This window comes from Abramis brama (genome assembly GCF_963993115.1).
Source record: "Abramis brama genome assembly, chromosome: 2".
Classification (NCBI taxonomy): domain Eukaryota; kingdom Metazoa; phylum Chordata; class Actinopteri; order Cypriniformes; family Leuciscidae; genus Abramis; species Abramis brama.
Window position 1 is genome coordinate 52,770,917 of NC_139964.1, and position 25,897 is coordinate 52,796,813.

The 25,897-nt window shown below is 37.4% G+C and overlaps 1 protein-coding gene across 1 annotated transcript; it reads left to right on the forward strand.

Moving 5' to 3' along the window:
* The first annotated feature begins 605 nt into the window (after positions 1 to 605).
* Positions 606 to 25,798, forward strand: klhl2 (kelch-like family member 2). The gene is made up of 15 exons (XM_084098103.1): positions 606 to 933; positions 1,554 to 1,679; positions 2,780 to 2,886; positions 3,577 to 3,698; positions 4,837 to 4,999; positions 5,107 to 5,216; positions 9,035 to 9,151; positions 9,246 to 9,395; positions 10,868 to 10,985; positions 12,140 to 12,337; positions 19,309 to 19,410; positions 20,988 to 21,116; positions 21,207 to 21,347; positions 21,470 to 21,613; positions 24,340 to 25,798. Exons 1-15 carry the CDS (start codon positions 917 to 919, stop codon positions 24,366 to 24,368), a joined length of 1,773 nt encoding a protein of 590 aa, XP_083954229.1. The 5' UTR covers positions 606 to 916; the 3' UTR covers positions 24,369 to 25,798.
* The last annotated feature ends 99 nt before the right edge of the window (positions 25,799 to 25,897 follow it).

Below are 25,897 nucleotides of genomic sequence, written 5' to 3' on the forward strand. Positions count from 1 at the left end.
TCAAATGTGACAGTAGTGAGATTTATAATATTACAAAAGTTTTCCATTCCAAATAAATGCTGTTCTTTTGAACTTTCTATTCATCAAAGAATCCTGAAAAAATATCACAGTTTCCACAAAAATATTAAGCAGCACAACGGTTTTCAGCATTGCTAATAATAAAGCATCAAATTAGCATATTAGAATGATTTCTGAAGGATCATGTGACACCGAAGACTGGAGTAACGATGCTGAAAATTCAGCTTTAGCATCACAGGAATTACACTTTCAAATATATTAAAATGATAAAATTGTTGTTTTTATAATGTCATAATATTTTACAATAGTACAGTTTTACTGTATTTTGTTGAGCCTTGTTCGGCCTTGCATAATAGCTTCTTTCAAAACATTAAAAATCTTGAATTTTGGAACATTGGTGTACGTATATTAATGTTATGACATTGTATATGAATTTTAACCACATAAAATAATTAGAAACACGATGTCATTTTAAGACTTACTCGGACTCAAAACAATCGTGGTCTCAGAGATATTATTACCAAACGCACATTGAGGTCTTCCAGCAGTAGGCGCCGCTGTGGGGCCGCTCGTGCTTTTTGTGTTTCGCCGAAGGAGAGTGTCATTCTTTCCTTCACTCTTGTTTTTGTATGTGAGATATAGCGTCTCAGTCTCTGGATGTGTCCTGTCTTCACCCACACACCGGACCTGTCTGCCTCTCATTATCCGGACACGTCAGTCACACTGACACCGTTTCTGAGGCCGATTTTCATTTGCGTTTGCGGAGCTGGACCCGCACACCGGGACTCAGTCCAGCCCGGTTCGGCTCGGTTCTGTGAACGGGACACGGCGGGGGTTTAAACGACAGAGCCCGAACAGAGATGGAGAGACGCAGACAGATGTGAACAGAACCAGCGCTATGGAGATACATCCACTGTAAGTGCAGTGTGTGAGTGTGAGTGTGTGTGAGAGACAGAGAGAGTGTTTGTGTGTTTGTGTTTGTTTGTTTGTGTGTGTGTGTGTGAGAGAGAGAGAGAGACAGACAGAGAGAGAGAGAGAGAGGGAGCTGCATGTGTTCACACTACTGTAATGTCACTATAGAGTAAATCAGTTCAGCCATAACAAGATCACATGACATCTCTCTGTCTTTGTCCACACACCTAGAACACTTTTTCTCTCACATGTTTATGAAGTGACACATTTGAAAATTGCCATATTATGGAAGCTTGTCTCTGCCCCTGGATAAAAATAAATAAAAGAAGGTTAATGAAGGTAACTTTTTATCTCACAATTTTGCCTTTTTTTCTCACAAGTCAGACTTTTTTTTTTTCTGGGAAAAATGCAAACTGAGGGATATAAACCCGCAATTATGAAGAAAAAATGAACAGAATTGTGAGATAAAAGTCCCAATGACCGTTTTTATGTTTTTATTCTGTAGCTGAAGCAAGCAACCATACCAAATGGCCACTCTAAAGATTGTGTAATGTTACTGTGGTAGGTGATGAACCACTCAGAGTGAGTGTGTGTGTGTGTGTGTGTGTCTGTCTCTCTTTCAGATGCACTAAGCTTTGTCATCATAAAGCTGTGGAGCTGAAGGATGATGTGTGTGAGAAACAGAGTGCAGTCACCATCAATCCACGTCACATGAAGAAAGCCTTCAGGATCATGAACGAGCTCCGCAGGTGTGTGTGTGTGTGTGTGTGTGTGTGAGAGTGATACTGTTAGAAATCATGCAGTGCCTCTTCGTAACATTGATTATACACAATGTTTATGTTTCTGCTCTTAATAGATAATTTACCTAAAAATTAAAATTCTTTCATCACTTTCTTCTGTGGAACACAAAAGAAGATGTTGGCAGAATGACAGCCTCAGTCAAAGTTCACTTTTTTTTAAAGATTCAGTGAAAGTGAGTGGTGACTGAGGTTTAACTATTCTGCCTAACACCTCATTTGGTGTTGAACGGAAAAAAAAGAAAGTCACACAAATTTGGAATGATATGATACGAGTAAACAAATACAGAATTTTGAATGAGTTTTTCAGGTATGTGTATTAAAATGTTATTGTTGTAAACATCAAAACAGTCAATACAGTTGCATCAGATAAAACCAAAATATCAAACCAAGTGGCATTTATTTACAATATACAGTACTGTACAAATGTTTGGGGTCAGTAAGATTTTTTTAAAAGAAATTAATACTTGTATTTAGTGATGCGTTAAATTGAACAAAATATAAAATAAAAAATGCTTTTCTTTTGAACAAAAACAACAAAAAACCCCAGCACAACTGTTTTCAACATAGATTAATAAGAAATGTTTCTTGAGCAGCAAAATGATTACTGAAGGATCACGTGACACTGGTGACTGGAGTAATGTCTGCTGAAAATTCAGGAATAAAAATACAAAATATACATAATATAAAAATATCATTAATTGTTAAAATAACTGTTTTACAATATTTTTTTTTTTTACAGTATTTTGATTATATGCAGCCAGTCACAAACACATAAATATATAAAAAATGATTAACTTTTAATTATATATATGAATATTAACTTAATTCATATAACCATTAAAATCACCTTAGCACTGCTTAAAAGTATGGTTAAACCGGTTCTGTGGAACTTCCTCTATTTGCACATGCCACAAGGTTTGATGTTTGTAATGTCAAATGCAACATACATCATTCAGAAATTTTGTCCAAAAGTATCCAATTACTTTTTGGGGCCACTGTGTGAAGAATTGTAAAAGTTGGTCTGTGTATGTTATCTTTCCTCTCTGCAGTCAGAGTGTGCTGTGTGATGTAACTATTATTGCGGAGGATGTGGAGATCGCTGCTCATCGAGTCGTCTTAGCTGCCGGGAGTCCTTACTTCCATGCTATGTTTACAGGTGAGAAGATACACTGTTTTTCAGTTTTAATTTCAAGTACTTTATTGGCATGATTGTGCTTAATATTGCCAAATCATCATACAAAAGTAATGACAAGAAAAATAAATTTACAATTTACAATAACAACTATAAAGTAGCATTAACGGTGCTATGTAATAATAAAAAAAATGATATATATATAAATCTTTGCTCTCATGATTGGGAATCAAAATGACTCACTCAGGTTTTGTACTATTAAATGCACAAATAAATGGATCACTTTGCATGGTTTGTTACAGTGTATATTTCACTGTTAATTCATGCAATATTTGCTCCGCTAAGGATGCAAAGTGTCTAGAAAATAATGACCCAGAGATAAAAAACTAGGTATTTTTTTAACCAATTTGATGTGCCTTAAAAATCGAACATACAAACCACTATGACAGTGACATATTTGAGGGCAGAGATTTAGTTAGATTTAGAGATCACCATATGCATAAAGTACAGGAGCCACTAACACAACGACACCAGTGCAAATAATGCAGTAAACAGTCATTTGGAGTTACATGCCATGGTGCATGCTGGGAACCGTATTCCTGTCTCCAGCACCCCAGCCATCACTTTTACCTTTAAGTTAAGATGGTACTTAAGGTACTTAACTTGGTTGTTATTTTATATATATTTGAAATTTTTGAATATTTGTGTTTGTAGGAGAGATGACCGAGAGCCGCCAGAAGAAGGTTCGAATCAAAGAGATTGACGGCTGGACTCTGGGAATGCTGATTGACTATGTTTACACTGCTGAGATCCAAGTAACGGAGGAGAATGTGCAGGTAAGCGAGTGTGGGTGACTTTTTTTTTACATGCTATGAAAATATGACCTAAAAACACAGTTGACTGATTCTGTGTTCTTTTTATGTTGTGTTCTTTGGTATTACTCTGAGAGGATAAAAAATCACATCCAGGAAGTGTGCTGTGTGGGTGGGTGTCAGTAGCTTATGTGCCTGTGTCTGCACTGCACATTTGACTAGACGGAGGGTGTTAAAATGAGGCCGAATCTTTAAGGGAGGGACTCAAATGCAAACTTTGCTGCAGGGCTTAACAATAAGAATGTCCCGGGGCCAGTTGACGGTATCATAACTTGCCCAGTCTGGCATTTATCCTGTCAGTTCAGTTTGCACATGCATAAAGCTTCTTTTGAGCAAATAAAGGTGAAAAGGAGTGAGGGGTATACATACAGGACACATTGTTGCATTAAAAACAGTCAGATGAATTGCAGCTTGGCCTACTTTAAATGGCGTGAGATGCTTAAAAAACAGCGAGACACAATGCAAAGATTTCACACACCCAACATAGGTTAGCAGGAGTGCATCCTGTGTGTATACAAGCGTTTCTTGACATTTGCAACCTATTTTTCTTATGTAATGTGACGTATTTATTGATTTGATATTGATTGTTGATTATTAATTCTTTTAATAATTCTAATGATTTACAAAAATAAATCAATTAAAAAATAATAATAAATAAACTCTAAGTAAAAACAGTTGTTGTACCTCAGTGCAAGTAAAGTTATTGCCAGGGCAAAAAAGAAAAAATGCCTTACACACATGCATATCTTATGCTGGATACATAAAAAAAAATAAAGTAAATAGTAAATCTTTGCTCTCATGATGGGGAATCAAAATGACTGACTCAGGTTTTGTACTAATAAATGCACAAATAAATGGTTCACTTTGCATGGTTTGTTACAGTGTATATTTCACTGTTAATTCATGCAATATTTGCTCCGCTAAGGATGCAAAGTGTCTAGAAAATAATGACCCAGAGATAAAAAAAAAACTAGGCATTTTTTTAACCAATTTGATGTGCCTTAAAAATCGAACATAGATTTTTCTAAGCAGATCAAATTCTTGAAGCATTCTTGAGGTCATGTGTATTTTCTGTGTGTGTATGTATGTATGTGTGTTTTAGGTGCTCTTGCCTGCCGCTGGTCTGCTGCAGTTGCAGGAAGTTAAAAAGGCCTGCTGCGAGTTTCTCATAACTCAACTTCACCCAACTAACTGCCTCGGTATCCGCGCCTTTGCCGATTTGCACGCCTGCACGGAACTGCTCAATCTCGCCAACACGTATGCAGGTGTGTGTCCGTCCATCCATACAAGAGAAAAGTACATGATAGTCACAATAGTGTCAGTAACTCTGTTTAACAGTCTCAATCTCTCTCCCACTCACTGACACTCACAGAGCAGCACTTCTCAGAGGTCGTGCAGAGTGAGGAGTTTCTCAATCTGGGCATGGAGCAAGTCTGCAGCCTCATAGCAAGCGACAAACTGACCATTACATCTGAAGAAAAGGTAACGTCACGTTTGATGAGAGACTTGTATTCCTGCTAGTGATTCTGTAACTATAGCAGCACACAGGTGATTTTATCATGCAGACTTTAGCAGCTCTGTTGCCATGGTAACGTGCCGCTGGTACAATAACACTATGGGAATAGCTGTAGCTGCTGGTGGTGAGAGCTTGTTTGTCGTCATGGAAACAAGAGTTGGAAGATGTAAGGCGTGGGCACCATGCTGGTTTTTTTTTTTTTTTTTTTTTACATGGTTAAACAGCTAGTTGTGTTTTTATTAATTACAGCCTTTTTCCACCTGGTATTAACATTCATCTCTGGTGATCCGATCATAAGCTATCAACTATGACAGAATGCTGTTTACACCTGGCATTGACATGCATCTCTGAAATCTCTCCTGTGATTAGATTTTTAGGAGAACGTGTCTAATTTAGTGGCTACAAACTTTTCAAATTTGACCAAATGCTTATTTCCGCAGAAAATAGACATATAATAGGAAATAATATCAAACTATGAAGCCCTGCAGACTCTAATGCCAGTGTCAGGGTCAATACATCTCTTAAAGGTCCCGTTCTTCGTGATCCCATGTTTCAAACTTTAGTTAGTGTGTAATGTTGTTGTTAGAGTATAAATAATATCTGTAAAATTATAAAGCTCAAAGTTCAATGCCAAGCGAGATATTTTATTTAACAGAAGTCGCCTACATCGAACGGCCCGTTTGGACTACATCCCTCTACTTCCTTCTTTAATGACGTCAGTAGAACAGTTTTTTGACTAACCTCCGCCCACAGGAATGCTCCCTCAACTCTACCGAAATTCGTTTATGTACTTGCGCACTTCTTATAACTTACTGTGTTTACTCAGCTCTTACGGTGATTTTCTGAAGTAAAACTGACGCTTCATCTTTTGTGTGATGTACAATAAACTTTATTAAACTCATCAGTTTATGTTTGATCATAATTCGGACAGCAGACTTGTAGGCTATTAATAAATAATGGATACATACAAGCAGATGACAAATACGTTATAATAACCGTAATTAAACTACTAAACTATACCTGTTCCATCTCTATACAGCACTCTGACTCTGTAGGCATTATTGTCCAACTCGAAATGAACACCATTACTGAGAGTTTCTGATATTATCATCATTCTGTGATGGGCTCCGCCCCCTGTGTCGTCCAGCAGCAGCTTATTTGCATTTAAAGGGCACACACTAAAACAGCGCGTTTTTCTGAGCCCCAAAAAATGACAATTTAAACATGCTGTAAAAAATGATCTGTTGGGTATTTTGAGCTGAAACTTCACATACACACTCTGGAGACATCAGAGACTTATTTTACATCTTGTGAAAAGGGGCATAATACGGGACCTTTAAAGTTTCCCTTTGGTCAATAATTGTATCCCTTAAAACTCATCTTTGATCACCAAAATGACATATTTAAAAATGTTTTTCCTTGGGAAAAAAAAATCTTAATGCCTTAAAATAGCTTGAATGTAACTCTACCCTCTTGCCTCATTTAGTATATACCACTCACTCAGAGATCCACTGGTTGACGATCAGTGTTGACGTGATTGGTTACAAGGTAGTTTGTGACATCTGAAACACCAGCGATTTCACTGCGTTTTTGAGACTGTCTTTTGTTCACTGCAGTTTTAAGGAGACAATACTCAGCAATGGTGTTGACTTGTGACTTTGCACAAAAACTTAAAGTTTGTCTTAAAGCATATTAAACACCACATAGACATATAAACAACATTAAAAGGTTGATTTTCACCACAGGGGGACTTTAAAGGGCACCTATTATGCCCCTTTTCACAAGATGTAAAATAAGTCTCTGATGTCCCCAGAGTGTGTATTATACCCAAAAGATAATTTTTTACAGCATTTTTAAATTGTCACTTTTGGGGCTCAGAAAAACATACCGTTTTAGTGTGTATGGCTTTAAATGCAAATGAGCTGCTGCTCCCGCACAGAGGGCGGAGCCTCACGAGCTCGCGCTCAGAGCCAGGACAATCTTATCTGATAATATCAAAACAGAAACTCTCAGTAACGTTAGGTGTTCATTTCGACCCGCAATCAAAATGTCTGCGATTAGTTTAATTACGGTAATAACTTATTTTTCATCTTGCTTTTATCCATTATTAATACAAGCCTGCTGTAGCGGACCGTGTCCGAATGATGGCCAACAATATACTGATGAGTTTAATAAAGTTTATTGTACATCACACAAAAGACGAAGCGTCAGTTTTACTCCAGAAAATCACTAAGAGCTGAATAAACACTGTATAAGAAGTGCGCATTAAAGTCTTATCCATAAACTCTCTCTCTCACTCCCTTTCATTATCATCAACATAGACAGCGAAGTACAAAAAACACTTGTTACGACTAACAGTAAACAAATATATACACACCTTTTCAGGGGGTGCTTAATAAACTGGCAAACTTTATATCCGTAAAACGACTCGATGAGCTGTCATAAAGTGTGTATTCTCACTTTCATTTCTACCGTGAACAGTAACGTTAGGCCTATCGCTCCGGAGACTGTAAGTTGGATCACGATTAGTTGGTACCGATCCATCCTCGAGTAACAACGAGAAATGAAGATAGCTATGTTCATTCTTACATCCAACAACAAAACACCTCAAACTGTGAACTGACGAAACAATGGCGGACTGTGTTTACTCAGGGCGGGTCTACGCTAATACAGCGGTGTCAATCAACGGTTGTGGGCGGGGCTTGTACAAAAGTTCGTCACATTGCCCCAAGTCTGAAAACGGCTTGTTCTGAGACAGTGCTTATGATTTATGGGAATTAAAAAAAAAGCACTGGGTGGATTTTTATCATTATAGGGTGATTGTGTACACACACTGCCAACACACATTTATGTTCAAATGTCATGTAGAAGTGAATTTTGCATAATAGGTGCCCTTTAAAATATTAGATTGTTTGATAAATAACCTTCTTGTCACGAAGCAAGATTAGTTCAGGTTATAAAATATCATATGATATTATTATTATTAACTAAGCCTAAAACTACAACTAATTATTATTTTTTTGTTCATTTAAATAAATATGAAATAAAATAAAATACCTAATACAATCTATCTAATAGAAATATTAGATGGAACAACTAAGTGAATATTAGAAATGTTGCCAAGTTAAAGCAATAAAATTACTGACACTAAATAAAAACTAAAACTGAACTCAAACTGAAATTAAAAGTGAAATAAAAATAAATGTAACATAAATAGTAATATTAAAAAGCAAAAATTATTAAAAATGACAAAAGCACCTGAAAAAAGCAAATGAAAAGGGAAAATGAACTCAAAATATAAAAAACTATAATAGCATATAAATAATACTAAAATAACACTGCTCCCCAAAAACGTCATAAAATGTATGAATTTGTTATGATTAAGATGTGTGCTCTCACATACATTAAAGGTATAAGGAAATTTGTTATTACTTTTTACTTCATGGTTACACCATTTCACATTTTTGGAGTAATTTTATTTAAACTTTTATTGAAAATGTTAGTTTGAAAACACATAAAAACAAACAGGAATACAAAGAAAATGTTTCTAAGAACTTGGCACATGTTTTTAAGGTAGATTTTTTAAAAAACATTTGACCTTTAAAGTTTTGAACGATTAGTGTTCACTTTTCAAATGTGATGTGATCACATGCATATCTGCATATGTGATTGCATTGATGGGATCTCAAAATGTTTTGGACCTTGTTTACATCTATAATTTGTCCTGACCATTTGTGATTGAGACGAATATAAACTAGTATCAACGTTCCTTGTGTGTTTATAGGTGTTTGAAGCGGTCATAGCGTGGGTCACGCATGATAAAGATGTGCGTCAGGAACACATGTCTCATCTGATGGAACATGTTCGCTTGCCCCTTCTTTCCAGAGAATACCTCGTACAGGTGTGTGTGTGTGTCTGTGTGTGCAAACGCATTAGTAAATGTGTGCTTTGATATTCTTTAGTGATGAATGTAATTTCATTTTGTGTGTGTGTAGAGGGTGGAAGAGGAAACTCTAGTAAAGAACAGCAGCGCCTGTAAAGACTACCTTATTGAAGCCATGAAGTACCACCTGCTGCCTGCCGAGCAACGCTCCATGATGAAGACCATCCGGACCAGAGTGAGAACACCTATCAGCTACCCAAAGGTTTGTTAGGACAGTCTTGATTTATGGTCATTTTGTACATTTTCATTGATATTAGCTGTAAAGAGCAGGAAGATATTGGATGAAGAGGAGGGAACATGATCTGCACATAATGCAAGCTATATTTAAACTCGTCACACATCTTAGCATCTTAGAACATGGGTCTTCAATGTTTTTTTCATGGCAAGGACCCTTTAGGCAATAGAGACATGAAGCAGGGACCGCCAATACAAAATGTGTCAAACAGTGCTACATATTAAGCATATGGCCTTCGATATTAATAGAGACCAACCACATTAAGATAGTTATATTATGTTAAGACAGTAGATAAGAACTAAGCATGCTTTAATCACAATTATTTTAATGGATTTGCAGAGTCCTCATACATTCTAATTTTACTGTCATGTGGACAATTAAACATGTTGCTGAACTTTAGATTCAAGTTTACAAAAAATTCATATTTTTATTTTACTGTCAGATGTTTTCAGCGGTTGTTATCGGGGAATAACATACCGCTGGATGGTGTGATTGACCAATCAGAATTAAGTATTCCACAGAGCCGTGTAATAATCCTCGATAAAAGCCGCTAAAAACAGATAACACAGGCTCATCCGGGTTACTGAAGTCAGCAGCGATATATGCTTGCAAGGAGCGTTTTTTTCCTCGTGGAAGTTTTGTGTTTGGTGAGCTAATAAAATATTAAAACTCAGTCAAATCAATATTTTGTGTACAGTTTTTTAATTATGTCATCCAGTATTGCGGACTCGCTCTCACTCGTTTCATAAAAACGCATTTGCTGCCATTTTGCGACGATTGTTTTGTACACTGTTACTATAAGATAACAAACAGGTACGATTTTAAAACATCTCAGGTCAATATCTCTTATCCCCATAATTAATTATGTGATGAAATGCCGTGTAATAAGTGGTATGACTGTACCGTATCCCTTAAATGTCCGTCTAGTTTGAACTTGCCAATTGCTAGCAACTGCTCTCTCCGCGGAAGCTTCGCGTTTAAAGAGCTAATAAAAATTTTCATCTCAGATCAATATTTCATGTCTAATTATTTACTTATGTGGCAAGTAGCTGTGTAATAAGCGGGAAAATGTACATCCAGTCGGTTGTTATCGCAGAATAAACCCCTTCAGGCTGATGCAAGACCCCTCCGCTTCAAGGTCCTGATCATCCTGTCGGGGTTATTCTGCGATAACAACCGTCTGGACGTACATTATCCCTTACTTACTTGATGGTTAACACTACATGATGTTTTTAAAGGCATTATATTTCAACTTTTATTGAAAATGTTATCATTTAAAAACCTTTAAACAGTCATGAATGCAAAGAATTTGTTTCTAGGAATTTATTCTAAAATAACTTTTATATGCAGATAGAAGATTATTTAAACTGGATAAACAAAGAAGTTGAGAACAGAAAGTTGAGTTAAGGGATCTGATTCTTTTCTCACGTGTGTTAAAGGTGATGGTTGTAGTCGGGGGACAGGCCCCTAAAGCCATCCGCAGTGTGGAGTGCTATGATTTTGAGGAGGAGAGATGGTTCCAAGTGGCAGAATTACCCTCCAGACGATGTCGAGCAGGTGAGCAGCCACGCTCTTATCATTGACAATGACTGTGCAGGCACAAAAATGACTCACCCTGGTCTCACATTCAACAGCTGTCCTTTTTAAAACTTCCCTCCAGTACTGACTTGACCGTTGTGTTGCTTACTGTAATTGCTTCGGTTCTAAAGGTAATTGACTGCATGTACTGAAAATAATGCTAGAAACTCTTGGGTCATGACATGGATACTGCTAAAAATGCGGTGCTGTTGAAATGACCCTGGTTATGAAAATTATGTTTAGTTACTGTATACAGTATGTAAGTGATGCCAAGATCATTGGCGTTTTGGACACTTAATGTGGGTGAAAAATGAAATTTCAAGTGTAGATTTACTGACTTGAGCCTCATTTTAGGTGGCACATATACCACAAAAATTTCCTTTTTATGTGGCATAAATGTATTTACACAGAAAACATGAGCTGAGAGGGTAAAAAACTATTGGGCTCAAATGTATGTATAGGCACTCAAGTCTCGATGACAAAACGAAAACATTAGAACATTTCCACCATTATTTACAATAACATTTTGTGACGACAGAAACTACCATTCAAAAGTTTGGTGTTAACATTTTTTTTAATAGCTGCCTAATAATACAGCAAGGATTCATTAAATTGATCAAAAGTGACTGAAGAGACATTTATAATGTCACTAAAGTTTTTTCTATTTCAAATAAATGCTGTTCTTCAAATTTTCTGTTCATCAAAGAATTTTCAACAAAAATATTAAACAGCAAATGTTTTTCACTAAAAAATCATCTTTGCCATCACAAAAATAAATTACATTTTTAGATATAATAACACAGAAATTCTATATTTTAAGTTAATTTAAATGGTAATGATATTTCACAATATTACTGTTTTTACTGTATTTTTGGTCAAATAAATGCAGCCTTCAAAAGCATTTAAAAAATATTTCCAACCAAAAACTTTTGAATGGTAGTGTGTAGTGTAACCCAGTAGCGGTATATTGTGAGATTATATGGGATAAGTTGTCACAATGAAACCTGCCATTCAACAGCCTTCTATGGCTTTGTAAAATAAATGATGGAATACAAAATAATTTAATGAACCAGTCTTCACTCACCAACTGTTATATATATTCACAAAAATGTATTTTTTTTATTTATTTATAGGTGTGGTGTACGTGGGCGGTGTTGTGTATGCTGTCGGGGGTTTCAACGGGTCATTGCGTGTGAGGACGGTGGACGCATACGACCCAGTAAAAGATGAGTGGTGTTGTGTCAGCAGTATGCAGGACCGGAGGTCAACACTAGGGTCCGCTGTCCTCAACGGACTGCTGTATGCTGTAGGGGGCTTTGATGGCAGCACAGGTAACACATGCAATATATTCATCTTGCATCAAAAATGCTTTTACTATGTTGCAGCTGCATTTGTTTACGGCGGAGAAGTGCTTATTACTATGAAGATACTAATAATAATTGGGATCATAAGAGCAGGGGTTTAGAAATACTGAGGTCTATTGTATATATGTGCATTTTAAGATTTCTGGAGGGCAAAAATTGGATAACAACAGCTTTAAAACCAAAACCATGTCTTTTCCAGTGGTGGCGCTAGGGCGGGGCTTGCCGGGGCTATAGCCCCGCCAGAAATTTGTATAGCACCAGCACATTAAAAACCTAAATTAATAAATGTTTAGTGTGCTTATATGTATAAACAATGGTCTTGATGGGGGTAGGAGTCAATTAAGCCACGCTCAGGTACGGCGCGCATTAGCGAATAGGGATCATATTAAGCTCTTCATCAACAGCGATCATAATGGAGCGCTATTAAATATGAAGCAAAAGACCGCGGACTTCAGACACGTCTCAGAATGGCTCAGAAGATAACAACAGACGTATTGTCCTCTTGTAATCTGCTATTGGTGAGTAGCTACCTTGGTGGCTTAAGCTCCTGATTATTGTCGAAAGCCCCTGATCTTTTTGAAGATTCACTCACGTTATAAATGTCATATAATATAGATTTGAATATAAATTATTGCACTTTGTTTGCCCTAGCCTAGTGGTGATGAACAAGAGAAAAGGTTGTTTTCGATGTAAATGCGTTAAACATTACGTCTTTGACCTTGGCGCGTTTTTCAGTTTCTCGCGCAAACGCCATGTCAAGATAAATGTTATTTTAAAACGTTTAAAAATATGCCTCGACACCCCACTCTTTTCCATTTTGCTGGCAAGCACAAAGTCGGTTCATTTTAATAGTATTCCGCTGCAGAACCACAGTGTCAGCAGTTTCAGACCAGCAGCCACAGAACAGAAGTGAGGGGTGGAGCTTATGTACATAATTTTAATAGATATGAGCTATTTTCACATGGATTTTAATATTTCACAACAATAATTTTAAATAAAGTCACTTTGTACAATGAGAACTGTTTAAACATTGCCTATTAATCATATTTAAAGTTGATGGATTCAATCACAATATTTCATTGTTGGTTCAATAATATGCAACTTTTTTATTTAAAAAAATATATTAATAAATGTATAATTTCCCATTTGACTATATTTTTTATGATTTTAATTACGAAATTAATATGATTAATGTTCAGAATTTCTCTACTTTGAAAAGTGCAAAAAAGAAAATACTGTGCGTTCACACCGCCGCCGGCGAGAGCGTCAAAGTGGCCGGAAGTCATTCATTTTCAATGAGAGCGAGCGAGCTCCGGCGAGGGTGGCGCGGCGCGTCTTGGACGGTGAGAGCGGCGAGGAGAGTTGAAGTCAGGTCAGCTTTATGGTAATAAGCTATGACGTGGTTCGGCGGCAACCAATCAGAATGTAGAAGTCCTCCGCCTGAGAGGATTCCAGAGAACGCAATCCTGTAAACATTGGTTCCGACCATATTAGTTCCTCTTGGCTTCGAGAATATCATGCACCCACACCGATCTGCGACGTCTTCTCCTCAGGTAGAGCAATGCCACACCAAATGCAACAACTTGCTCATCCATAGTGTTGTGAGTTTGATTTAAAAAAAAAGCCACGCAACACTATTTATAGGCAACATTTTCGCACTAGAATGCTTGTTTTTCAGCGGGAATGCATTTCATTTGCTCAAAACAACACGATTTTGACCAATTGCATTAAGGCTACTACCAGGAAAGTTATTGTAATGTAAACTGCACACAAATCAATGTTAATGTTAATTAAAGACCAAGTCTAGTAAACGTCCTATAAACTGCATGTTGAAATTAGACTCGCAGTTGACCATGAACACAAAAGCCACTGGAATTTGTTTATTTCGTTAGCAAAGTAACTATAATTAAGTTCTTTCCATGGGTAATTTTCTTACGTTAACATTTAAAAGATTTCATGAGGTTAACTTATACCCTACGTGTGGCCAGTCTGCACAAATACTGATCAACATGCTTATTTTCTTTGTGGCCCCTTTAAATAAAGTTTAAAAAAAGATCACGCCTTCGATCTACGTCAGAGGATCAGAGCGCCCCTGAATCTTTCTCCGGCGTCGTTGGCAGGGCGGCGGTGTGAACGTACAGTTATGAGTAGGGATGCACGATACATCGGTCACCATATCTGTATCGGACGATATACAGTGGGGAGAACAAGTATTTGATACACTGATGATTTTGCAGGTTTTCCCACTTACAAAGCATGTACAGGTCTGTAATTTTATCATAGGTACTCTTCAACTGTGAGAGACGGAATTTTAAACAAAAATCCAGAAAATCACATTGTATGATTTTTAAATAATTAATTTGCATTTTATTGCATGACATAAGTATTTGATCACCTACCAACCAGTAAGAATTCCGGCTCTCACAGACCTGTTAGTTTTTCTTTAAGAAGCCCTCCTGTTCTCCACTCATTACCTGTATTAACTGCACCTGTTTGAACTCGTTACCTGTATAAAAGACACCTGTCCACACTCAATCAAACAGACTCCAACCTCTCCACAATGGCCAAGACCAGAGAGCTGTGTCATCAGGCCATCAGGGATAAAATTGTAGACCTGCACAAGGCTGGGATGGGCTACAGGAGGCAAGCAGCTTGGTGAGAAGGCAACAACTGTTGGCGCAATTATTAGAAAATGGAAGAAGTTCAAGATGACGGTCAATCTCCCTCGGTCTGGGGCACCATGCAAGATCTCACCTCGTGGGGCATCAATGATCATGAGGAAGGTGAGGGATCAGCCCAGAACTACACGGCAGGACCTGGTCAATGACCTGAAGAGAGCTGGGACCACAGTCTCAAAGAAAACCATTAGTAACACACTACGCCGTCATGGATTAAAATCCTGCAGTGCACGCAAGGTCCCCCTGCTCAAGCCAGCGCATGTCCAGGCCCGTCTGAAGTTTGCCAATGACCATCTGGATGATCCAGAAGAGGAATGGGAGAAGGTCATGTGGTCTGATGAGACAAAAATAGAGCTTTTTGGTCTAAACTCCACTCGCCGTGTTTGGAGGAAGAAGAAGGATGAGTACAACCCCAAGAACACCATCCCAACCGTGAAGCATGGAGGTGGAAACATCATTCTTTGGGGATGCTTTTATGCAGGACGACTGCACCGTATTGAGGGGAGGACGGATGTGGCCATGTATCGTGAGATTTTGGCCAACAACCTCCTTCCCTCAGTAAGAGCATTGAAGACGGGTCGTGGCTGGGTCTTTCAGCATGACAATGACCCGAAACACACAGCCAGGGCAACTAAGGAGTGGCTTCGTAAGAAGCATCTCAGGGTCCTGGAGTGGCCTAGCCAGTCTCCAGACGTGAACCCAATAGAAAATCTTTGAAGGGAGCTGAAAGTCCGTATTGCCCAGCGACAGCCCCGAAACCTGAAGGATCTGGAGAAGGTCTGTATGGAGGAGTGGGCCAAAATCCCTGCTGCAGTGTGTGCAAACCTGGTCAAGAACTACAGGAAACGTATGATCTCTGTAATTGCAAACAAAGGTTTCTGTACCAAATATTAAGTTCTGCTTTTCTGATGTATCAAATACTTATGTCATGCAATAAAATGCAAATTAATTACTTAAAAATCATACAATGTGATTTTCTGGATTTTTGTTTTAGATTCCGTCACTCACAGTTGAAGAGTACCTATGATAAAAATTACAGACTTCTACATGCTTTGTAAGTGAGAAAACCTGCAAAATCGGCAGTGTCTCAAATACTTGTTCTCCCCACTGTATGTTAATTTTTAATGTTATTGTTATCGGCAAATACCAGCAATGCAGGTTTGATAGGTGGGGCCCAGCCAAATCTCGCGAGAATCACAACTTGCTTTACGGCACGACGTTACATACATCAACAACATATGAAGCAGCCTCTATGGAAGACACTAGCACACATTTCAATAACTCTATTTCTGTCATGACAACTCTCTGAGAGATTGACATTTTAATGGATATTGGCAATGTTAATGTATTTGGTCTTGGCGGAATAGATCTGCTACACTGCTGCAGCTGCAGAGCAAGTACAGAGACTTGCTACAGTCAAAACATTCACAGACATGGTGCTGTGAGCATGTAAGACATGGTGCTGAAGCACATGTAACATACATGAAATAATCCCCGTTGCAGATCTATACAGGTGGAGCTGGGGACGGTGGGGAGTTTCTGAAGCGCACTGCAGACTGCTAACAGCAACACTACCAGTATTTGTTTGAATGTTGGGTCGAAGCTCATTGGCCGCTAATGCAACAGCAACCAATCAGCTGCGCTATGTAGATGACCAAATGAGTTAAGGAGCTATCAGCCTGCGCCATCTAGAGTTTCATACCAGAACTAAGTAGTAAGACACACTTCTGTCCTGGGGCTGCTAGTCTAAAACTGCTGGATCTGCGGTTCTGCAGCTGGATATATCTCGTTCATTTAGCTCACTGCAGTTTTAAAGCCCTCAATATCTTTTCCGGCCAGTAGTTGGGACTGTCAGCTGGAAGGTTTCAATAAACCGTTATTGATTCAAAGAGCTGATAAGGTAATAATAAAGATGAAAATTGATAATGTGCTTAATCTGAAGCACTGTTAAACTGTGCACACTTTACAATGTGACCTTTGTTGGAAACTTTTCCTTCATCAAAGCAGAGACCAGGAGACGTTGGGATATCTTTCAAGCAGAAGTTACTCTTTATTGAGAACTCGCTGTGCGTCGCTGTAGTCATCAAGTCTAACTAGGGCAGTAGACATTGTTGTTTATATACATTTCAAGGGGGAGGGATTTACATTGAGGTGGAGACACTCTGAACAAAGCATGTAAATTAAGTACATGAGTCAGCTCGTTTCCTGATCTCATCAGCATAACAGTGTCATTCAAATGCATAGATGCTAACCCAATCAGCCTGACAGTATCACCCATACCTTCACATTATCATAGCTTAACTTGGGACAATGACACTGTTCAGGAGGTGCATACAGACAAAAGGTTAATGTCAGACACCTGGGTTGCTTGACTTAAAGGTATAGTGGAGGATCTTCCCGAATTTTAGAAAAGAACCGCTCTCTCCACTTTTTGAAAAAATGCACATGCGCAACACTCTACCTGCTCCCGAGACGGAACGCCTATTAAACGTGTGCACGAGAGAGCATGCACAAGCCTAGTTCTCCTCGTGCACGCTCTGTTTACAAGTTGCTGTCGGCATGGCTCATACAAGCCTACTTTCCAAAAGGAGATTTGCACTTTTTCCACTATGTCAGACTCGCCATCGCTAATCATAGCTTACATTAACTTTTACTAACAGTGATTTTAAATGGATTTCTCCAAATAGCATGCCAAACTTTACCTGTCGAGTAGAAACTTCACGACTGAGGCATCAGTGGAAAGCCCAACCCTTGCTTTTAGCGCACGCCATGTGTGAAATATTCTCCCAAACACTCTGATCTTGTTTCTTTCTTCAGAGGCCTTTCTCTTCTTGTCATACAATTCGTAGACACTTTTTCTCTTGCGACCCTCAGACATTTTGAAAAAACCCAGTGAGAACGGCGAGCTTCAATGAATGGCTGAAACCGTAGCTCACCACACATAATACACCTGAAAGTGCGCATGCGCAGAAAGAGAAAACTACGACGAGCACGTACGACGACCTTACGTAAACATATCACCAGAATGATTGACAACTAGGAGGACCAATAGTCTTGATGATCCACCCGGAAAAAGAAAATCCTGCACTATACCTTTAATCTTCTTTGAATCTAATCATCTATGCCTCAGTGTAAAACACAAGGTACAGAGCTTTCTCAGTTTATATACTATTGTATTGGAACCTAAATTAAACATTTAATAAATTTGTAATACAACACCTTGTAAATATAGTTTTAAGGTAAAATGGAAAATAACATAAATAAAATGCAATACATACAGGATATTGAAGTTAACACCCCCCAAGAAAAAAAAAAATCCTGGTCTTTTTCATTTTTGTTTGTCAGTGAAAACAGTAAACGCATGGTCATGAAAAAGTTCATGAAAAATAACATATGGATTTGGAATGAAAAGTTTGAATGGGTAAATGATTATTGAATAATAACAGAATTTTCATTTTTAGGTGAACTATCCCTTTAAATATCGAAGTATCAATATACAAAGGTTCCAGACAATTGGGGATTTTTTGTCAAAAGAGAAAATTATAGGAATAGTTAAAGAAATAGAATTTATTGAAAAGTAATGCATCTATTTTCAAATATTATTAATCCTTTTTTTTTTTTTTTTTTGCTAAATGACTGTCTAACCACAACTTATAAACACTCAGATTTTCCATGTTTTAGTATAGGTCAGAGGATGATAAGTGAAGTTACTGAAAGGCTATCCAAGCCTTTTTATGGAAAGTCTAACACAATTAATAAAATTAATTCATAATATGCATAATCTTATTGCCTATGCTGAAAGCAGCTCTGGTTGTGTTGCTTCCATTAGTGTATATTACTGTCGGTCATTTAACATTTTTATCGTAATACAGTTAAATACACTGTAATAATAAAATATTTGAGCTACTTACATCTCACTTTCTGCCCACTTGGCTTCTGTAAAAAAGTAACAGTAAGGCCCACCTTTTTTTTATTTGATTGGCCATCTCAGTCATTTTTACATTGAGCACTGTCACACCGCTAATCTATCAACACAGATGAGAAAGTCAGTTTAAAGTTGGGCAATATCTTTGCAGTATCAAATTATTATTAGATATAGTGCAGTTATTATTAGTAAATTAGTTCACAACTTTTGATACACCTCAGAAAGAGTATAGAGGTCTGGACCTCAAAGGTGGGTACGGCCATGATTGGAATGATGAACATGAACTGTATTCCTACATCTGTGACCATTACGATGATGAAAATGTTGGTTTGCAGGTTTAGCAACTGTAGAGGCGTATAACGCTAAGGCCAATGAGTGGTTCCACGTCAATCCCATGAACACGCGGCGTAGCAGTGTTGGAGTCGGCGTTGTTGGAGGTTAGTGATGTTAGTTATCTGTATATTAGATGTACATTGCTGTCATGTATTGTTTGGCATTTGGAGGTTAAGAAAAGGGCCTAAACAAGGGGTCTTTAACCTTTTGAGACCAGGGACACATTACATATACAAAATTAATACAAAGTTGCCTGACATGGAATTGTATATTACCATATTAATGTATTTGCACATTTTGTTTTGATGCTGCTTAGTGCTTACATTGTAATGCCAATAAAATAATAATAATATATAATAAATTAATTAATAATAATAATAATAATAATAATCATTAATAATGTTCAGAATCATATACACTACCAAAAGCTTTGGGTCAGTACGATTTTTTTAAATACTCAATCGTTAATTTTATTCAGAAAGTTAGCATTAAATTGATAAAAAGTGACAGTAAATATTTTACTTAATTGCAAAAAAAAAAAAATCTTTTATTTTAAACTTTATATTCATCGAAGTATCCTGAAAAAAGAAATCACGGTTTCCACAAAAACATTAAGCAGCACCACGGAAGGATCATGTGATGCATAATACATTTTAATTTGAGATTTATAATGAAACATTTCGCTAAACTTTAGCTTTATAATTTTAGCTTGATATTTTGTTTTTGTGCAACACACATTTATGTCACACATATCCTCCTGGGACCCAGGAATAGACTTTTGTCCACTGTAGTGGACATTATATTTTAGTGAATTTCTCTGACATCATACATGTCACATGTCACAACCTGGGTGTCCTGTAAAGAGCACATTCAAGGCTGTTCAGAGATACCAAATGTTTGGAGGTTTCACCATGAAAACAACTTCTCCTTGGTCTTTAAAAATGTCTGACATTAATTTAGTGGTCAAAGGTAGGAAATATGATAATATATTGTAATTATAATTTAAATCGGACTACTTTAATAAACCATACATCTTATGGGGTTTCAAATAAAAAAAATGACTTTCTGTTACAGAACAGGGCATTGATTTCATACATGTCCACTGTAGAGGACATCAGGACTTAAATCATGTTTATCAGGCATTTTGGGAGACACAAGAAGTGAATATGGAAATAAATTATACATCAATATTCCTATGAAATATTAGATATTATTAAAATATTGCTAATTATTATTACTCCAATTATTACACTTCTTTTTTCATGAAATGTTGCTGCAAGAACACATTAATGTGCAAATTAGATACAGTGTATAGATATATTGCATTGAATGGGAATATTAATTTATGGCCATTTTACCCACATATTGCATAAAGTAAAATGGTGCATCAATTCATTCCGTTATATAAAATTTATTGGTGACTGAAGAAAAAATCCCATTGTTTTTGCCTATACATATAATTTCATGTCATTTTATTTTTTAAACAGCTTAGTCCTGGTGTCCACTACAGAGGACATGGCTTAACATAATTTTTAAAAAAATTTATTTTACCATTTGTTTCTTATGCTCTAAACAATGTGATGACTTAAAAAAAAAAACTAAATTTAAAAATTTATCGAACTAAATTTATCGAACAGCTGATTTGAACTCATGAAAATGATTTCAAACGGTCTCTTTTTAGGTTTGCTTTATGCAGTCGGAGGGTATGACGGAGCAACACGTCAGTGTTTGAGTACTGTTGAGGCCTATAACCCCAACACCAATGAATGGTCTTACAGAGCAGAGATGGGAACCCGTCGTAGTGGTGCAGGTAACAGCCAAACACGCTCCCACGCAAACCTTCACAAATGCTGGCTATCAACATGTATCTGTGTAAACCAGGAATGTTTGTGTTGGACAGGTGTAGGTGTGTTAAAAGGTCTGCTGTATGCAGTAGGAGGGCACGACGGCCCCTTGGTTAGAAAGAGCTGTGAGGTGTATGACCCCGCCACTAACACATGGAAACAGGTGGCTGATATGAACATGTGCCGCAGGAACGCAGGTGAGTTGGTCAAATACTACATACTTGCTGAACAGCACAACATGCATCACTGTGGCAGCTAAAACAAAAACATTGTGTGAACATACACAGCTGTGATGTTTCAATCATTTTGTGTGTTCTAGGTGTGTGTGCCGTGAATAACCTGCTGTATGTGATTGGTGGTGATGATGGTTCGTGCAACCTGGCTTCAGTGGAGTTCTACAATCCAAACACTGATAAATGGACACTACTGCCCACCTGCATGAGCACAGGACGCAGCTACGCAGGTCAGAAAAAGAGACTGTTCAAAATGCCATTCCACTTATACAGTTTTTCATTATTATACACGGCCCGGCCCCCCAAAAAGTTGCTGTTTGGATTTAAATAGGCAAATGCTTAAAGCCTGGGACACTTCAAGCCGACTTCAAAAAACTTGTGTCTGGACCAAAAAGCTGCGCATGAACAGCACAGACTACAGCCGACTGCAAACAAGCATGTGTGTTCTGCGCCTGCGTGTGTGAGGAATTAACTGTCTATATCAGCAGGGACCAATAGTCTATATTCGTCATTCAAAAGGAGAAACCCATACAAGATACATGTAGATATACGAAATGTAAACAAAGAAAGCACTTGCGTACCTTTTGGAATATCAGTTATGTTGATAACTTTATTCATTTTAAGCGGCTCATGTTGTTATGAATAGATTCGCGTTTTTGAAATGCTCAGGTAGGATAATATAACATTATTAGATCAGCCTTCTGTCTGTGTCGTGTTGACTTGCTCTCTTTCATCACTTTTGCTTTAATTCACGTGTACTGACTCGTTCACTAAACTGAACATCCATTCAGAGTTTCCACTCTCTCCAACATGCTGAATCGGGCAAACTGCCGCTGACGTGTGGAACACACCGCAAAAACTAGCCCAACAGACAGCCGACCTTCGGCTTGGTGTGTCCCAGCCTTAAGAGTCTATGATTGGATCATTATTGCAGTGATTATTTGTCACGATCGCTTGTGGAGAAATGGGTGGATCCAACCGCAGCAACATGGTAATCAGGGCAATCCAAATAATCGTCATCCATGCAAGAGTCAAAGTCCAAATAATCAGAATCGTAGTCATCCATGCCAGTGTCGAAAACCATTTAATCAGTCAGATAACGAATACACAAAACAAGCAAGAACAACAACGAGAACAGAATTAAAAACAGACCTTAGCGTTGACGAGTAACATACAATAATGACTCCGTAACATGAACTAACACAAACAGGGTATTTATGCACAGACACTAACAACATAAATGGGAACAGCTGGGTGTAATCACAAGTGATGGGAACAAACAAGGATTATGGGAAATGTGGTTCCAGGATGAATGGAGACAGGAAGGAAGGGACCTCTAGTGGACACCCAGTGGAAACACAACAGACACTGTGACATTATTATGTTTCTAGCTTGTTATATGTTTCCCAACAGTTCTAACAGTAAATTGATGTGTGTAGCTTTTCATTTCTTAAACAGCCATGTAGGAAGACACATCATGGCCATATTCCAGGATGACAATGTCAAGATTCATCAGGCTCAAATTGTGAAAGAATGGTTGGGAGGAAGCATGTAGAATAATTTTCACACATGAATTGGCACCTCTGAGTTATTTAAATCTTTGGGATGTGCTGGATGTCCATCAATTTTTGGTCAAGATCTTGTATTGACAATGCAAGAGTCAAGCACTCTGTAAAGTCTCCTTCAGCACATCCCAAAGACTTTCAATGAATTTAAGGTCTGGACTCAGAGGTGCCAATTCATGCGTGAAAATGATTCTTCATGCTCCCTCACAACCATTCTTTCATTTGAGCCTGATGAACATGGCTGTTTAAGCAATGAAAAGCTACACACTGCATCAATTAGGGTTTGAAGAACTGTTGCCAAAAACATTTAACATGGACTTTTTTTTTTGTCAGGCCATTTTTTTGTACACATTTATTCAAACGTTTGAAGTCAGTAATATTTTTCTAGTACTTCTGTAGTCAGCAAGGATGCATTAATTCAATCAAAAATGACAGTAAAGACATTTTTAATTGTACTAAAGATTTCTATTTTATGTTGTTTGGAACTTTTTTATTAATAGAAGAATCCTGAAAGAAAGTATCACTGTTTCCACAAAAATATTAAGCAGCACAACTGTTTCAATGTTGATAATAAGAAATGTTTCTCAAACAGCAAATCATGATTTCTAAAGGATCATGTGACACTGAAAACTAGATGGTGAAAATTTAGCTTTGCCGTCTCAGGAATAAATGACATTTTAAAATATATTAAAATAGAAAACAGTTATTTTAAGTTGTAATATTTCACAATGTATCTTTTTTTTACTGTAGATTTGATCAAATATGTGCAGCTTGTGAACATAAGACTTACAAAACACCTGAATGGTTTAATAGACTTTTTACAATTTTCTATCATCATCAGCCATGGGGAAGCTAGTTTTACGGTCTAAGAAAAGGATCATACTGTGTTTAATTGAAATTATTTGATGAAATCGGTCAAAATTGAACAGATACCTGAGGCCCCCACTAGAGACCAGAAGAGAAAGGGCCCCATCTAGTGGTAATTTGTGTATTTGTACCACGTATGACCTGGTGTTCAAAAGTCACAAATGTTTAATCGTTCTGCATGTAAATTAATAGTGATAGTCTCGTCAGCCAAGCTAATATGGCCATTTTGTAATTATCAGTATCAGCCGAATAAAACTATTATTATATAATCTACAACAATGCATGACAAATAATTTGTTTACATTTTTTTTGTGAATTTTGATGTTAGATAATATATAAAAATGTAAAAAATGCATTCATATAAATTAATTGTATTAATATAATTAATTTATTAAGTCATTTTATAGTATAATAATTAATTTCCCACACCCAGTTTCATGTGATTATTATTAATGATTGCTGTATTAGTCCTCTTTTAGAATGACTGTACTGAATGACAGACCGCTGTCTGTGTGTGTGTGTAGGTGTGACCGTCATTGATAAGCCTCTCTGAGTAGCTGTGGAGTTGTTGAACACTGGAGCTGATGCTGACGTACAGCAGAGGATTCGCTCACACTGAAGCTCTTACGATGGCTGAAGCTTCATCCTGGAACTGCTTCACCATGGACATGGCCTGGAGAATACTGCTCTCTCTCTCTCTCTCTCTCTCTCTCTCTCTCTCTCTCTCTCTCTCTCTCTCTCTCTCTCTCTCTCTCTCTCTCTCTCTCTCTCTCTCTCTCTCTCTCTCTCTCTCTCTCTCTCTCTCTCTCTCTCTCTCTCTCTCTCTCTCACACACATTCACACACTCATTCAGATACTTAACTACAAGCATTCTCACACTACCTCTTTTTGTCTCTAGCTATACACTTACACACTCTTTATCTCTCTTTTCTTTCTGTTTCTCTTATTTGAGAGTAGTCAGTGACGAAGTTTATTGCACTTTGAGGAGCCCTGAAGAAGCAGGACCGAAACACAATGTTGCTAACCTCTGACAAAAGACTGGTGCAAAAAAATTTGACCAGCGCGTCTGCGGCATCATCAAAACGTTCCTGCGTTTGAGCCGAGGGAATGGCCAGAGATTTTTGCTGCTTGAGCTCTTGATCTGAAGGAACCCATTGATGGTTTTTGCTTATTCGAATAAAGTTTGAGGGTAAATGTGTCTAGTTTAGGACCAGCACTTTGTTGCCTCTTGGAAGGTTGTTTATGAAGTCACTGGACTTTAAACATCTTCATTATGAAGGTTGGTTGAAGATGATGATGATGATGATGATGATGATGATTCTTGTTTTATGGTTAGAGCTGAAACTTTTGCTTGCCTATATGCAAGAAGGGTCTCTACTGAAGATGAACAAACTTTTACATTTTGCAATTTGTTTGCCAAACAACATTTGAAGTCTTAAAGTTTGAACCGTCTGTTGTTGTTTTTTCTTTTAATGCCTTTTTTTTTTTTCTTGTGGTCCGGTTGTTCGAGAATTGCGATCTTTGACATATTCGAAACGTTAACCTGAACGCTTCGGCATGCACGATACTGTGGACTGATGCTGGTTGCTTGGGTATTAAACCGCTTTGCATGGTTCTAAATACTGATGTTTGTGTGCCATTCTTAAACTACTGCTGTACTCACTAACCAACGTGACGTGCTCTCTGTACTAGCGGTATTGAACGCTGAAGAAGTATAAAGGTACAATTTCTTTCTTTCTTTCTTTCTTTCTCTCTTTTTGTTCTCTTGTTTCCTTCTTTGTTTTCTGTAACTTTAATGGTTTTCTCTGTTCTGCTCTTGCTGTTTAGTATTTAACTCTTTAACTACTGTCACCAAGCCTATTAATGAATATATATATACAATTGTGTATTATTAATTATCAGTCAAAAGGAATGTTGTGTTCTTGAAGTTTCATAACTTGTTTTATATCATTAATAATAAACATGCTTCTAGTAAAAACACCTAACATGATTTTGTGTGTGTGAGTGTGAGATTGTCTTTGTTCACATGAGGCACAAAACAACTACTGAATATTTTCAATGTGAAATTAACTTATACTTGTG

What these genes read in the sequence shown, in the direction of transcription:
- klhl2 (XM_084098103.1), top strand. An exon ending in CCAGAGAATACCTCGTACAG is followed by an intron (nt 9,152 to 9,245) that starts GTGTGTGTGTGT and finishes GTGTGTGTGTAG; the next exon opens with AGGGTGGAAGAGGAAACTCT. An exon ending in CTCCAGACGATGTCGAGCAG is followed by an intron (nt 10,986 to 12,139) that starts GTGAGCAGCCAC and finishes ATTTATTTATAG; the next exon opens with GTGTGGTGTACGTGGGCGGT.